The 14852-nt window shown below is 37.1% G+C and overlaps 2 protein-coding genes across 6 annotated transcripts; both read right to left on the reverse strand.

The window, feature by feature from the left end:
* Positions 1–299: 299 nt before the first annotated feature.
* Positions 300–6341, reverse strand: LOC114750822 (WAT1-related protein At4g19185). Of its 5 annotated transcripts, none has more exons than XR_003740692.1 (8): positions 5789–5976; positions 5092–5154; positions 4873–4989; positions 4442–4727; positions 3623–3778; positions 2591–2742; positions 1213–1479; positions 300–772 (listed from the first exon to the last, which is right to left on the reverse strand). XR_003740692.1 is itself a non-coding variant. In XM_028939440.1 (8 exons), exons 1-7 carry the CDS (start codon positions 5974–5976, stop codon positions 1284–1286), a joined length of 1158 nt encoding a protein of 385 aa, XP_028795273.1. In that variant the 3' UTR covers positions 300–772; positions 1256–1283. The 5 variants fall into 5 exon arrangements, 4 of the variants coding, with proteins under 4 accessions (XP_028795273.1, XP_028795274.1, XP_028795272.1 ...); XM_028939440.1 differs by having other exon boundaries at positions 1256–1479; XM_028939441.1 differs by having other exon boundaries at positions 1251–1479.
* Positions 6342–7593: 1252 nt separating this feature from the next.
* On the reverse strand, positions 7594–14610 carry LOC114750801 (protein root UVB sensitive 1, chloroplastic). The gene is made up of 6 exons (XM_028939405.1): positions 13444–14610; positions 12813–12869; positions 12409–12607; positions 9506–9621; positions 8746–8922; positions 7594–8515 (listed from the first exon to the last, which is right to left on the reverse strand). The coding sequence occupies exons 1-6, from the start codon at positions 14461–14463 to the stop codon at positions 8243–8245; spliced, it is 1842 nt and encodes a 613-aa protein (XP_028795238.1). The 5' UTR covers positions 14464–14610; the 3' UTR covers positions 7594–8242.
* Positions 14611–14852: the final 242 nt, after the last annotated feature.

Consider the following 14852-nt stretch of genomic DNA (forward strand, 5'->3'; position numbering starts at 1 on the left):
ATGGTCAATTTAGTTGCGAAGCCAACTAAAACTCATTTGAGGTTTGCCCGCTTAGTATAATGCTTGAATAAAACGCAACCCCAGGTACGGTTGGAGATTCTTCTTGCTTCCTTGCCACAGCTGATTTTACTGGATAAATTAGAAGTGAACACATTGACTTTTTTCCCCGCTGAAGAAATTTGACACGAAATTATAAAATTTTGTTGAAGATAATTTTAATAACCAGTTAGTGGTTGTTTCCATTGGAAACATTTCAACACAAACTATTAAGGCCTAAATTATGTGAGGCCAAAAAACTATGCTAACTTGCCATTTTATACCCAACTGCAAAGAAGTGATATACAAACTCTCATCATGCTGGTCAAATAAATAAACTCACTCTCATCATCAAGCGTCATAAAGAAACCATTCGTGCCAACTTCATACAACTTGATATATGGTATTTTCATTGAAACAAGGTAACAAAATATAAAGGTTTAGGAGGATTTCAATATCTCTACTTGTACAGCTTTTATGCGACATTCACCAACCGCAAGTAAACAAGAAACTTTACATATGCTATTGCCATTTATGTGCCACCAAGAAGTCCCTGATCTGATCGATCAGGCTCCTCACCCAAGAGGCCTTCCCTTCTTTTGGTATGAGAGGAAAGCCTACAGGTAACATAGGCTCTGCAATTCGTAACATATGCTTTGTTTATCTCATCATCAGAATCCATCAACCATGGGAAGCAAGATCAGCTCTGTTTCCAAGGAGACAAATTTGGTTGGACCTATGATGCCGTGTCCAGCAAAAGTCAGATTACAACAAGAGTCATATTTTGAACCAAACCAGAAAGACAAAGTGCATCAGAAGTGGAATGCAAGGGTTCAAATAAAAACACAAGTGAATTAACTTCTCATCTTCACTAGTGCCAGCAAATCCCAACAGCAGAATGTTAGCAACTAACAATGACCACCGAAAACCAGAAACTAGACACAAGCTCAAATGCAGTGAAATTGCAGCATGACGTTCAGCGGACTAGGACACAGACCCCCAAGTTAAAGAGCAAGGGAACCATGAACCTTTTTTTTTTTTTTTTTGGCCAAAGGGTAACCGTGAACTGAAAATTGAAATTTTCAAATGCACGTACAATTTTGGATTTGAAAACATCTAATATTTGGCCCAAACAAAAATCTAATATTGAAAAATCTTAATTAGCATTTAACATACAAATTCACCAACACAGCAGACTGAGAAAGTGAGACAACTTTACAAGGAAGGCATTCCAGAATCCAACTCCTTTAATCTGAAGGCTTTGGTGATACATCTCTCGAGCATGAATTCCTGTTGAGCAAATCATCTCGATGAATGAGCGGTTCAGAAACCCATGAGACATGAGGATCGTAAGGAATGGCTAAGAGAGCTGCCTGTCTTTCTCTGGAAGATGCCCAAGTAACCATATACAGTCCAGCAACAATCAAACATCCCCCTACGACACTTTTGTAATTCGAGTGCAAATCAGAATAAACAGAATGCAAACAAGACAAGAAAATATTTATATTAAAATGCCATCTCTGGATGATACAAGAATAAAGGAGGAAACTCCAGTAAGTTCAACCAAACAAGATATAAAATTAAGTTGGAACCACTGAGAGGTTGCCCAAAGGAATTCAGGCAGCTACATTTTTGGGTTTTTGGGCTAGCAGTTTTGGACTGGGGCTATAGCAGCTAACTCAACATAAATCAAAGGAAAATTTTAGATAAAAATCTAAAATGATTTTTTTTTTTTTTTTTTTTTGGGATAGACCTGATCTGCAAAAGATGAGGCGTTCATAGTTTACCATGTCTACCATCTCATCTACAGACCATACTTACAAATGAGTTTACGTTGCATGCTGAAGGTAAAAGGGTTTATTTCATTCATAAAACGCATACTACATCTACTTAACCCTCATTTATACTAATAAGGGAGTCCCTGACCAATTCACAAACAATTTCCCCTTAACTATATATCAGTTTCCTAATCACGATGTGACATGCTCTCACCCTCAAGCTGAACCTAGTCCTCAAGGATCGTTACAACTGCAATCATTAAAATTTTTCAGAACAATATAGTGTTTTTGGACACCATTTTACTTTTGAAATTTCTAGACCAGTCCTCTTGCAGCAATTTTCAGAGCACTTTGAATTGATCCATCCAAAACCACATGCCGATGGATTTTTTAATAACTCTTCATCCACCACGAGCCCACTTCCATGCTCCTCAGCAATCCAACAGGCTTTTGGTCTATTTTAGCACCTTTAAAAGGCCCAATTGCGTGAGACATTGCCATCTCCAAGCGATTCTTACTTAAGTATTTTATTGTTGACAGGTATTAATTTGCAAGTTTAGTCCATAAATGTAGTAAACAGTGTCTGCTCAAGAAAATCAATCAAAGATAGGTAAACCTAGACAGTTATTAAGAAACATGCGAACATGTCAAGCAAACAGTTCAATTGGACTACATTTGACATGCTTACACCCTACAATTAATTTGTTAAATGGCTTTACCAAATAATCCCTTGAAACTAAATGCATCATATTGTAGTGGAGTAACAGGGACTCTACCTTCCTAAATAAATTGGACTTCCAAGGAAAATTCGTGACAAGAGGGCAGAAGCTACTGGTTGAACTGGATAATAAAGAGCAACCATTGTTGGCCCCAAGATCTTATTGGACCATGTCAATAGTCCATAACAAAGGGCAGAAGTAATTGTTCCCTAAATAAAAAAGGAAAATATTTGATTAAAATGTAAATGTAAAAAGTAATTTAAGAAATGCAAACAAAAGACTGATATAAAGACAACTGAATTATTGTACAATCAGAGATATAATAGAATTGCAAGGATTGCAACTTGCATGCTCAAATAAACACATTTCTATTTGCCAGTCCTTTCTTAACCTAAATAAACTTTAGTACATAACACTGGTCTGCGATTACAAGAGCAGCCAGATAAAACCAGTAAACCAATATAAGAAAAGCTCCATCTTATTCTCACCTATGTTCCTGACTTAATGGCAACAGGAAAAATTTCTATCTAGTTATTAATATGAACAAAAATATCATGCTAGCTTCGTGGCTGGTAATTAACTTGGAAGATGTTTTATAAGTGAAGGTTTTTGGAAGAGAGAAGAGAAGAGAAAGGCATAATGCAGTTGTAATTCTCATCCACTGAACGAAAATACATGGGATTAAATAGGACTTCGGGCTACAAACCATGCCCATAAGTCATTACAATAAAACCATAATTACTGGGGAGAAAATCAAAGGGAAAAGACATTTACTTTCAAAATTTTGGTTGCTAAGTGTCTTAGCGTAAGTCATTGCAACAAAAAGATAATTACTGGGGGGAAAATCAAAGGAAAAAACCATTTTCTTTTAAAATTTGGTTTGCTAAGTGTCTTAGTGTCAGTTTATGTTCTTTAGCTGTTCCTTAGGCCAGCTCAGCATGTTATTTACATTCCCTTGTTGATCTTTAGTTTGAATCTTCTTTTTTTTTTAACCTTTTTAAATTCAACATGGACACAGTTATTGGGACATATGGTGTACTCATGTATTAAACAGTTTAAACAGCAGCAGCAGAAGTTTAAGCGGCTCACCGCATATATAACAGCAAATATTTCCGACTCTGTCAATTTCCAATCAGTTGACTCATTAGCCATCAAGAATGCTGTTATCATCATCAGAATAGCTCCAAATAAATAAGAATAGGCTGTCACAGATAGGTTGGCAGGATACTTTACTAACACAGGAGCCTGAAAGTAATTCATGGAAGCCAGATCAATGACTGCCAAAATTCACATATGAGAATGAATTTGACATTTCGCTCATTATGCCCAATGTAATAGCAAACAGTGCCAACAAAGTCAACAAGCAGGGTTAAAATTTCAGACCACGTGCAACATCCCAATGCAATTACGTTAGAAGACATACCCTATTATGATCTTAGTCTTTACTTCCATTCAAAGGAAAAGTAGAGAAGACAAGTCCTCAGTAGGTTAGGAAAAATCCATTGTTAACCAAAATTCCAGAAAACCCTTCCATATATTCCGCACAAAGAGCTGTGCAGAGATAATTAATATCAAGCTATTGATTATATACTCTTACGTCAACCACATGTCAACAAAACCCTCAACCATTGGGGGAACTCGCCTTTCCAACGTCAACTGGAAAGAGAAACCAAACCTAGTTTTGAGAGTGAATTAAGAAATGAAATAAGTGGTTATAATAGAAAGAAGAACTATAGGTGCCTAAAGTCACTAGTTTCTATTCCTTAGAGTAGTCCCGGATGTAATACAGAGAAGTTCCAACTTTTGGGTTAGTAGCGACAAGTGATAATAACCAATGAATTTTTCCTTAATGTGATCATCAAAGACAATCGTATAATATATTAAAAAAAGGAAAGAAAAGATATGTACCTGGATGGCTATAAAAGCGGCCATGCACATGCAGTTTCCTATCAAGCACACAAGTCCAATGTCAAATTGGTCTAACCCAAGGCCCACCAAACTACCAAACAACCATCCAGATGGCTCAGGTTGACCTTTGGCACATGCTTCACTTTCTGCTATAATATCAGTTTCTTTGTAACCTATTAGTGCAGGACCACGACACAAAGCCATAAATATGGCACCAGAAACACACACAAAAGTTCCTCCAACCTTTGTTAGACCTTCATATCTAAGCAAGTTTACTCTTTCTGTACTGCATGAATAAGTTAATTAAATTACATGACTTTATGTTCTGGTGTATCTGGGTAAGCTCACTGTCCTCCACAAAATAATAGCCTAATAGAATTAAGTAATTCAAACCACACTAATCGAGAAGAAATTAGAAGTGTGGAACTGACCCGATCATCACACTCAAAACAAATGTAAAGACTGGAATGGCTGGTTGCGTGGCAGCAGCATAAGTTGGATTAGTATAGCTTAAACCAAGAAGAAACAATATCTGGTTGCCAAATATCCTGATCGTCACATAAAGAAGCAAAAATGACATACAAATTAATAGCATACTGCCTCAGAAATAAAATAAGCTAGCAAAGATTTGGCCATATCAAGCACCTTACCCGGTTAACCCAAGAAAGAAGAACGACAAAAGGAGGCGCAGATTCAACGGTGGTCGGGTCTGTCTACTCTCAACACAGGGTATATTATGGTTAGAACATTTATGACCGAGAAATGAAATAGCAATTATCTTTTACGAAGTGAGGATTTGTAATTGGATGATTGGGCCAATTTAGAGTTCATGATCCGTAATTTAAAAATAGTCAAATAAGGCTTCGTGCTAGAAGATATTTTCTCCAGTGGTAATATCTTGGGGAAGATCTTGTGAATATGAAACTGTTATTGCAGTGTTACTTCCATGGTTCCACCCCTAGCACCTTCTAGTGCTTCTGCTTGCTATGTTTGCTCTTATTAGCCCATTTCAAAACTCAAGCACCATTCTTTTTCCTCCAATCAAGGATATGTTCTTGCAGAATGAGTGATGATTATGATAGACCAACCATTTCCACAATGTGAAAAGGTGCCCATTTATCCGATTCAACAGTTCAACGGCCTTTCAGAAACCAAACCAAAAAACACAAGACTCATGAGAAGAAAGAAACCCTAAATTCAATTATGATGCCAATGAGGATTCGATATATTGTTTTCGCCACCATTCAATCAAATCATGCAAGAAAATTTCAAGGGTATTGGACATAGCGATTACAACTCAGCACAATCTAACATTATAAGAAGAAAAGAAAGAATGAAAGGACATACTTTTCACGAAAAATAGCGAGGGGAGCCAGAAAAACAAGAGCAATAAGGTCGCGGAAGACGCAGAAGACTAATTGGTTGATCCCGTCGTTGAGTGCCAATTTTGTGACAACGTGGTAACCTCCATAGAGTATCTGCGTCAACGCCATAGCTGAATGGGCCTTCCATGTGTCCCCACTCGCTGCTGCCATTAGCGCGCGCACTCTCTTTGTGGTTCTTTCGCACTCGAAGGCCGTTTACGGAAGTCAACGGCTGTTCGACGGTGGAGGAAGAGTGCCCGATCTGTGCCGAGAGGTTTGATAATGGGCGGAGTTGATTTCGATGATGTCGTTGGATGAGATTTTTTTTTTTTTGGTGAACAGATGAGATTAGAGGAAGGACGAAGTGGAAAAGATGGAAAGATGGTCAGATGATATTGGCAGCAGAGGTTCGATGATTTACTGGATAAGGAAGGATAGCTCGATAGTGTCACCGGCAGAGAGCCTATTCGGATGAGGAAGGATGGAGGAGAGTCACTTGCGGCGAAAATGGGACAGGGTAGGAAAAGACCAGGCTAAGACACCGGTCGCCGTCGGACGTGAGAGGCGGAAAATCCTCACTTGTATTTGTGGTGCCCCACATCAAATACTTTCTAATTTTCTTGCCCACTAAACAAACACATGCCATAAGAAAGAGATAAATATTCTTTTTAAACTTTTTAACGAGCAACTAATTTTTATTTTAATATTTTGTTGTGATTCACTGAAAAAAAATTCTGATATCTTACTTCCATTTCTTAATATTAGACCTAGTTGATTAATTTGAATAGACTAAAAAAAATTAATTAAGTTGATTATTTGTAATAAATAGGTATTTTTTTCTTAAAATATCTTTACTAATCAAACGTATTGACTAGAACTAATATTATTATAAAGATAAACATGAGAGACAAAATGGATTAAGGTCTTATATTTAGGACCAAAATAAAAGTCAAACAAACTCTTATACTACCTCCAATCCTAAATATAAGAGTTAATTGATTAATTTGAGTACATTAAAAAAACAAATTAAATTAGTTATTATAATAAATAGGTATTGTCTTTCTTAAAATACCCTTACTAATCAATTTTATAGGTTAAAACTATTATTATTAGAAGGATTATCTTGGAAAAAAAATGAATAAATATAATAGAAAAAATAAATTGGAGTCTTATATTTACAACTAAAATAAAAATGAAACGAGATCTTATATTCAGAACTGAAAGTAATGTTAAAGAACAAAGGTAGTATTATTTTCAGTTTTTAGTATAAAAACTAGTTAACTAATTTAAATAGATTAATAAAATTAATTTAGTTATTGGTAATAAATGTATTGTCATCTCTAAAATAGCTTTGCTAATTATATGCATGAACTATGACTACAATTTAATAAAACATGTTTACATAAAAGATAAAATAAATTAAAATCTCATATTTAGAACCAAACTGAATACCAAATTAACTCAGGTCGCACATGGTTAGAGTTACCCATCATATAGCAAACAGCGTGAGCAAGCCGAAGACCTAAATCATACTCTCGGGCAATGCAACCATGCTTACAGTGCGTTAACGTCAAACCAACATCTTAACTCAGCCTCAAGCTCAACAACAATCACAATCCCTCCTGGTCCCTTGTGTTTGGGCTACTTTGTTGAAAACTTTCGGATGCCAAGAATAGCAAGTTATTTGCTCAGGAAGTCACAAACCCCCATTGCTTGATCAATTAAAAACATATCTAGAATAACTTATAAGTCACTCTTCAATTATAATTTACAAATACAAGATGAATATGTAAAAAAAAATTTTGCCTCAACTAACATAAAACATACTTACAAGTGCTTTTAAATGTTATTACAAACAGACCCTTAAAGGAGCATAGTGCCCAAGCGAAAGATTTTCACAAGAAAATGCATCTAGTTTGATTTCAATGAGCCTTGTTTCTCCATTTTCATCCTTTGTATTTGACTGTTGTAAATACTCGCTATCACTAAATTTCTCTTTCATTCAGAAAGGAAAGAAAAAGAAAGAAACATGAAAACCTTATGCAATGGCGCAGTTTCATCCCATGCTTGGTATGAGAAAATTGGAGGGTAGGATTGACAAAATTTTAGTGATAAAAAATTAGGAAAGTGGGGCTATAAAATTTTAATTAAAAAAGTAAAACAAAAAAATAAAATCAAGCTTTTAACCCCACTTTTCTAATTTTTTTGATGAAACTCGTTAAAATTTTTCTTCTCCTCCTCTCTATTTCACTTGTACCAAATGAACCCTAAAGAAGCAGACGGGGGGAAAAATAAATGGAGGCATTCCAGATCCGCAAAGAGTTAAGTAGCCCCAAAACCTCCGAGACATGTTAAACCAATTTTTTCAGCCGCACGGAAAACTAAGCAGCCATGCATGAAAATGACGAGCCATTTTATCATATATCAACTTCCTCACTTAAGTTGCCATGTTTCCCGGACGTATTCTATTGGGCAAAGGCCTGGCAATAAGCCCATCGGTGACCCAACCTACAGACTCCCCATCGTTTCTGGCATGGTTGAATTCCCTTTCTACGTAATCCAGAGACAACTGTAGCCGGCCCCCAGGTTTAGAGTCATCAACAGTTCCTCTTCCTTCAATTCCTGCATTCTTCTCTAACCAATAGAGGTAACTGACCTGGAACAACGCCTTAAGCATATCCTGTGGTGAACAATTATCTTTGAGGACCACCTGTATCAGGCAAATATGCCATTTAAGATCCATACAACAGAGCAGAAAGAAATATCAGACCATGCGTAAGCTCCAATGTCCCTCGCATTTTGCAAGACAACAATAAAATGATAAAATTTCACAAAGCTCCTTCAAATTTTAGCACATTGATCTTTCTTCTATATTCAAAATATGCAGACTTTTCTTGAAAAAAAATAGACTTCCCCATGTGATGATGATTGTTAACTTACACAAAACTTTCCCATGTGCTCTGACAACATGTAGCCCTCACTTTTATAAAGGCCGAAGAGAGCCAGCGCATCCTCCCCGCTATTGATGATTTCGCTTAGTTTAGATCCCAGCTGCAATCGGCGTTCAATTTCTGCAGCTGCATCTTTCGCTTGGGAAGATAAAACATATGAGGGTGCCTGCAACAAAAAATGCAACAAATACCTATTACCCAAAAGAAAAAAAAGGAAAAAAAAAAAAAACAAATACCTATAACGTAATCGAAGAACAAGACACAACACAAAATTCAGAACATGCAACATGAAATACTACCAACCCATTTTGTAGATACCCTCCAGTTTTACAGGCAACCTATTCAATTCATGCTAATGTAGAGGAGCACGGAATATTATTGTAAAAAGGCCAATTGCCAGTCCACAAGTCTTTGATCTGTAACTTACGAATGCTAGTTAGTAAAAGAGTGGAGCAATGGCATGGTTTAAGCGCATTGAACACATCAAACCCTTCACAATTGCCAAAATAGCATTTCTCTTGAGCTATTGTATTAAGGGAACATAGATGCGTTTGCTCTCACAATACCCCAACCTTAATTAATCACTAAAACTGGAAGAGGTCAGAATGAGCACCAACAAACTTCAATTTTAGCATGTGGCAAGATACTGAACTAAAATATCAAACAGAAGAACTTCATTTAAAAGATTCAGATTTAAAATGAGAGCAAAACATTCAAAAAAAAAAAAAAACAAAACAAAAATAACTAACTTTGTTGGAAATTTTCACATTTAGTATGGATACAGCAGGAAAAAGCGGCTCCTCATCATTGACCTCTTTGACTGGAGGTGCTTGGCCACTAAGTAGGTATTCACTGAAAACTAAACCTGCAAAAACATTCAATGCAGATGACAAGCAAAGAGAATTTTCTAATTCCCAAATGTGTAGTAATCTCTTTGTTCCTACTTATAGCCATATTTAACTACTTTACACAAACCAAGAAAATTAGTTAAAATTAGTTTTTGTTTCTAAAATCACCTCATTTTTCCAAAAATACCCTTAATTAAATATAATAAATTCTAACCCATCTTTCTTATATCTCTCAATCCTTCTCTCTCCCATAATTACTCAACAATATCCATACCATGATCACTATCAGGGGGGAAAAATCACTGATTGCTTAATAGATTTTACAAAATGACTTGTAAATAGAAGCATAAAAAGCTTTTAGAAAGTGACACATAAATAGGAATAGAGGGAGTAATAATAAAGATGATAATTTTAAATAACACTCACAAAATAAATAGCAACATACATTCAACTTCTTCCAAGAAAACTTTAAATTGGTTAAGACTGAAGAGACTGGTAAGCCCAAATTAAATGTATGCAGTAAAGGAATTCAAGAACTGTATGTATTATTCACCCTGATCGAGTGTATATATACACTATGAATCAGGTAGCTTGAGTAACCACAACACTCTTACGGCCTAACTTAGTCAATTGTCAAACTGCCTTTACATCCCCCCTCAAACTGAGGATGAATAAGAACCAATACTCAGTTTGTCCCAAAAATACACAATGATCATAAGAGATGGGTTTTGAATGAATAACTGCTGTTTGATCTTTGGAAGATGAGAGGAGAAATGATTCAAATGCTTAATTTTTTTCAATCTGAGGAACGACTATATAAACAAGTCAGGGGATCCTCAATCATAATAGCTCATAAATACAAATCAATCCTCTAATCGCTACGATTTTGCTATCACTATAAAGAGATTACAATATTCATAATATAAATCAAATAATATCCTCTTTGATCTTCTATTCTAACACTCCCCCCCTCAAGTTGAAACTTTGATGTTAACCATGCTCAACTTGCTACAAATATAGTCATCCTTGGTCCATTAAGAGTTTTTGTGAAGTGATTCTTGCTACAAATGTAACCATGCCCAACTTGCTACAAATTTAATTAGTCAGTTTCAGTCTATGGTTAGTGATTCTTGTCACCACTACCAAGCACAGCAGTAGAAAACCAACACCAAACGAACCGAATATGTAACCCAACAATGGCACAACAACAACACAAATCACCCCACAGTGGCGTACTCAACAAATCAGAGGTAAAAGAACTGTCACACTGGGGACAAGAAGTGGATAACCCAATCCTGGAAACCAACCGTAGATGGCTGCAAAAGCGTCAACGTCAGAGGAAGAAGTCACCAGAGGAAATAACATCAAATGTGCCATCGTGTGAGAACCACACACTATATGAATAGGGACCGGACTATAGCAGAAATGCCAATCGAACAATTTTGAGACTTCGAGGTGACACCAGTAAGGCAACTTCAACATAAACCCTCACTCACTCACCATGATTCTGATTTGGAAGGGGGGAAAAAAGATGAAGCTGAGAGATGATACAGAACCTAGGGCTCTAATACCATGAGAAGAGAAGTTACTCAAATGCTTGATTTTATTGATTCTGAGATCGGCTGTGTATATGAGATGAAGGATTCTCAATCACAATGGCTCATAAATACACATGAATCCTCTAATCACCATGACGAGATTACAATATGTAGACAATAAATGAAATATCTTCTTCAATCTTCTACTTTAACAGAAGACATGTGAGATACGTGTTGTTTCCTTTATCCCTTTTCTGGAAAAAAGGGAATGTCTAACACTACATGCTTAATCATCACATGCAAAATAGGATTGGCAATCAATAGTACTGCGCTCTCATTGACACAGTAGACCCTGGTTGTGTGTGAGAGAGACCAAGTTCTGACATTGAGGACTATACCGATGTAATTTCTGCTTCAACATGGGCAAGACACCTGCATTCAGCTTTTGTAGCAAAGCCAGAGATCACTAACCGTTTTTTAGAGTACCAAGCTATAGGGTTAGCACACAAAAATACACATCGGCCCGAAGTAGACCATAATTCTCAAGTCACGTGATTTTGTGATGCAAAGATCATGATCTATGGTAATAGCTAGATATCCAAGTATTCTCTTCATGGCAGACCATAACACTCAAACGGCCTAAGTTACTCAAAATGTCTAACTACCCTTACATGTAGTTTCAGGTTCTTTGATGCTAAAAATTAGAGAAGTACACAAAGGATTTCCTTCTCTTAAATATACTCTCACATGGTCCAATAAGCAAATAATGGCACTGTGTCAAGCTATTTTTCTAATTTGGATTAGCTTTTTAAAAGTGATTTTACGATATACGAGGTATGTTAACGGAGTTTTTTCTCAATTTGCATGGAAGCATTTTTTTCAATTGATTCTAGGAGCTATCCAAACTCCCCCCAAGTGAAACTCAGTCTATAAAACACTGTTCGTTGTTTTGTCAACCCATGGTCCTAGAGGGTTTTCTGATTGCTACATTGAACTCCCCTTGTTTCCAAGATTAAGTTAATAAATATCACCTATATCACATATTACACTGTACTATTATACTTCTTATAAAAAAACTAACTGGACTCACATTTTCAGCATTCTACCTCCTACAGTTAGTTTAAAGAACAACCAAGTGCTGCATAATTGAAACTTGCAAGAAGTTCATATTATAAAGTGAAGTTAAACCTACCTTAGAGAGTGAACAACATTATATGACATCTATTACTATTTCAACAATTTAGAGAGAGAATGACAGAGAATTACTTGCACGATAAGGATTTAGGGTCCTTAATTGAATGGATTGATAAGACTTCAGATTGCAGTACATGTGAACCCAAGTCACCACACTAAAAGAAGCAAGAACTAGAGGTGTGGAGGAGCCTAGGCAGTTGCCCAATGTTATACCCAGCATGATACCAATAAACTTGCTAGCCATTCCTTGGACTTCACCTTTAGCAATTACCTACAGCATTACTTATATTCATAAGGGAGATATAGAAGCAATACCAAGCCTTGCAAATTTTAGACAAACCAAACCACTTTAAATTCTAAATAGTGGAAAGAAATATTTTATAGGGAAAAAAAAATCGAACTGCCAAATGGAGTGAATACTGAAATCAACCACATACTGCTTAAAATGTTGAAAGTGGATGAGAATTATTTTTCACCTCTGCAAAGTTCCTTTGAGCAGCAAAGCCAGCATAGAAACAGCTCCTTGTAGAAGCCTACAAAGAAAATCATTTTCAAAATTCAGTTGGGGGTGCTTTGCTTAAATTGCTCATATTCTGAAGTTTCAAGACCCATAAGTGAGACACAAATACAAAATTCATCTGGTGATGCCAAATATACTATTCTTACGCATATATTTACTGTTCAACGTAGTCAAAGATGAAGGCCTGTAGAGTAAACTAACAATTTTGTCAATTTAACTAGAAACACCATTAGTAGAAATCAATACTAATAAAAGAGGAAGGTTCAAATTATGGGTTCAACCCCACTTCTAACCTGATTTTTGAATAAATATATGGCATAAACGTCCATACAGAGCAAACTTATTAGTTTAGAAGCATCATTTTTCACAGTTCAGAATATATCAAAGAAATTCAAGAAAGAGACAGATGCACATGGAATGAAGTTCTTTTTATAATTGGAAAACATATTAAAACCGATTCAGTGAAAATCAGAAAATTGGCAACGAAATTCAAGAAGGTGTCCTCCCCCCCCCGGGGGGGGGGGGGGGCAATAAATTCAAGAGTTGAGTTGTCTTCACAAGATAGTCGTCCTAAACGCAGCACTCGCCTGGATTAGCGCCGCTGCAGAACGCGATGCACCGGCTACAGCGCCAATTGGTACAAAAAGGTGAGGGAATGAGGGAGTCAACATCTCCAAACCAAAGGCAGCATTTTCAAGAACATCAGAAAACAATCTCCATCCTTTTGGGTTGACGTCGAAATGGCGACCGAAATTGGACAACATGATCTTGCTCAGGTACCCAATTCCATCCTTTAAAACCCAATTAATGGCAGCTGCGGTTGGAATCGTTCCTTTTCCTAATCCAACAGCATAGAGCAAAGACTGCGTTGCCAGAACTCCACTGATTTGGCTAGCAACACCTTGAACTCCTCTCCATAGGGAGTACTCCAAGTAATCGCTTGTGACGCTGTTTGGAAATCCTTCAGGGAGCATCAAACGCTTGAAGAGTTCTCTGAACTTCAATAAAAAAAAATTTGGTATTTTTAAAGCTTCCAGTGATGATAACTCCATTAACAAGCTTGGTTGTGACGAAACAAAAGCGTCATTGCTATGATTCGGGATAAGCCTAGTCCACTTGCCTCCCTTCACTTCCCAAACGGAACCGGGAGTAGCTTCGATGTCAGAGTCCGTTCTTGTGGAATGCGGGGCTTTAGTTTTGGCCATTGCGAACTTCGCAAACAGGAGTTGGCAGAAGCAACAGCAAGTCGAGCAGACGAGTAAGGGAAAGAAAAGGGCATGGTAAGGCCCTGAAAATGAATCATCAGGGTCAAAAGGATAACCCCAATCACCAATATTCTTGCCATCGTTGTTATTGCCGCCACCGCCATCGTCACTGCCTCCACCGCCCACCAAGACAGAAAGTGAGAGAAAGCGAAAAGGATGCAATGGAAAAGTTTTAAAAGGAGTATCAATTTTTTTGGACGGAAGGGCTTGAAAATTGGCGACGGTGAGTGGCGATGCCGGCTTGCGAAGCTGAAACAGACGCCATGGAGGAGAATTAGTATCGGTAAAATTGAGAGAAGAGAAGCGTGGGGAAGGAGACAGGAGCATGGAAGTGTAGGTCATGTTCCTTGCCTCTAACCACCCCCTTCCGCCGGGCGAGGGGTTACGGTGGAGCCCTTGCCTGAGTCAGAAAAAGTCAAAAGTCGGTAAATTGAGGTGGAAGATTGGTTTCGGATTTAAGGTTTAGCTGTGGTAGAAGATTGGCACTAGTTCTTCAATTCCTATTTCTCACCCCTGGCCCATGCAAGCTGATCATGCCAACACAATGAGTTGCGTTAGGTATTAATGCATGTGCCTTATTCATGGAATTCAATGGAAAACGACTCTGGTGCGATTAGTCCATTCTCCTCAAACTGCAGAAGTAATTTTAAACATTCCAATATTTTTCTCGAAAGCATATGATAAATGAATTCGAGTTGGACATCATTTAAGGTCATACATAGTTAAAGAAT

Source organism: Neltuma alba, unplaced genomic scaffold (genome assembly GCF_004799145.2).
Source record: "Neltuma alba isolate B1F8T4 unplaced genomic scaffold, ASM479914v2 tig00006653_pilon, whole genome shotgun sequence".
Classification (NCBI taxonomy): domain Eukaryota; kingdom Viridiplantae; phylum Streptophyta; class Magnoliopsida; order Fabales; family Fabaceae; genus Neltuma; species Neltuma alba.

Excerpts from the sequence above, each read along its gene's own strand:
- LOC114750822 (XM_028939440.1), bottom strand. The coding sequence starts at position 5,976 with ATGGCAGCAGCGAGTGGGGACACATGGAAGGCCCATTCAGCTATGGCG. Across the intron at positions 4,990-5,091 it reads TTCTTTCTTGGGTTAACCGG|GATATTTGGCAACCAGATAT; the intron begins GTAAGGTGCTTG and ends TGTGACGATCAG. Across the intron at positions 1,480-2,590 it reads AGTCCAATTTATTTAGGAAG|TGTCGTAGGGGGATGTTTGA; the intron begins GTAGAGTCCCTG and ends GAATTACAAAAG.
- LOC114750801 (XM_028939405.1), bottom strand. The coding sequence starts at position 14,463 with ATGACCTACACTTCCATGCTCCTGTCTCCTTCCCCACGCTTCTCTTCT. Across the intron at positions 12,870-13,443 it reads CTGCAGCGGCGCTAATCCAG|GCTTCTACAAGGAGCTGTTT; the intron begins GCGAGTGCTGCG and ends TTTTCTTTGTAG. Across the intron at positions 8,923-9,505 it reads ATGTGAAAATTTCCAACAAA|GCACCCTCATATGTTTTATC; the intron begins GTTAGTTATTTT and ends TTTTTGTTGCAG.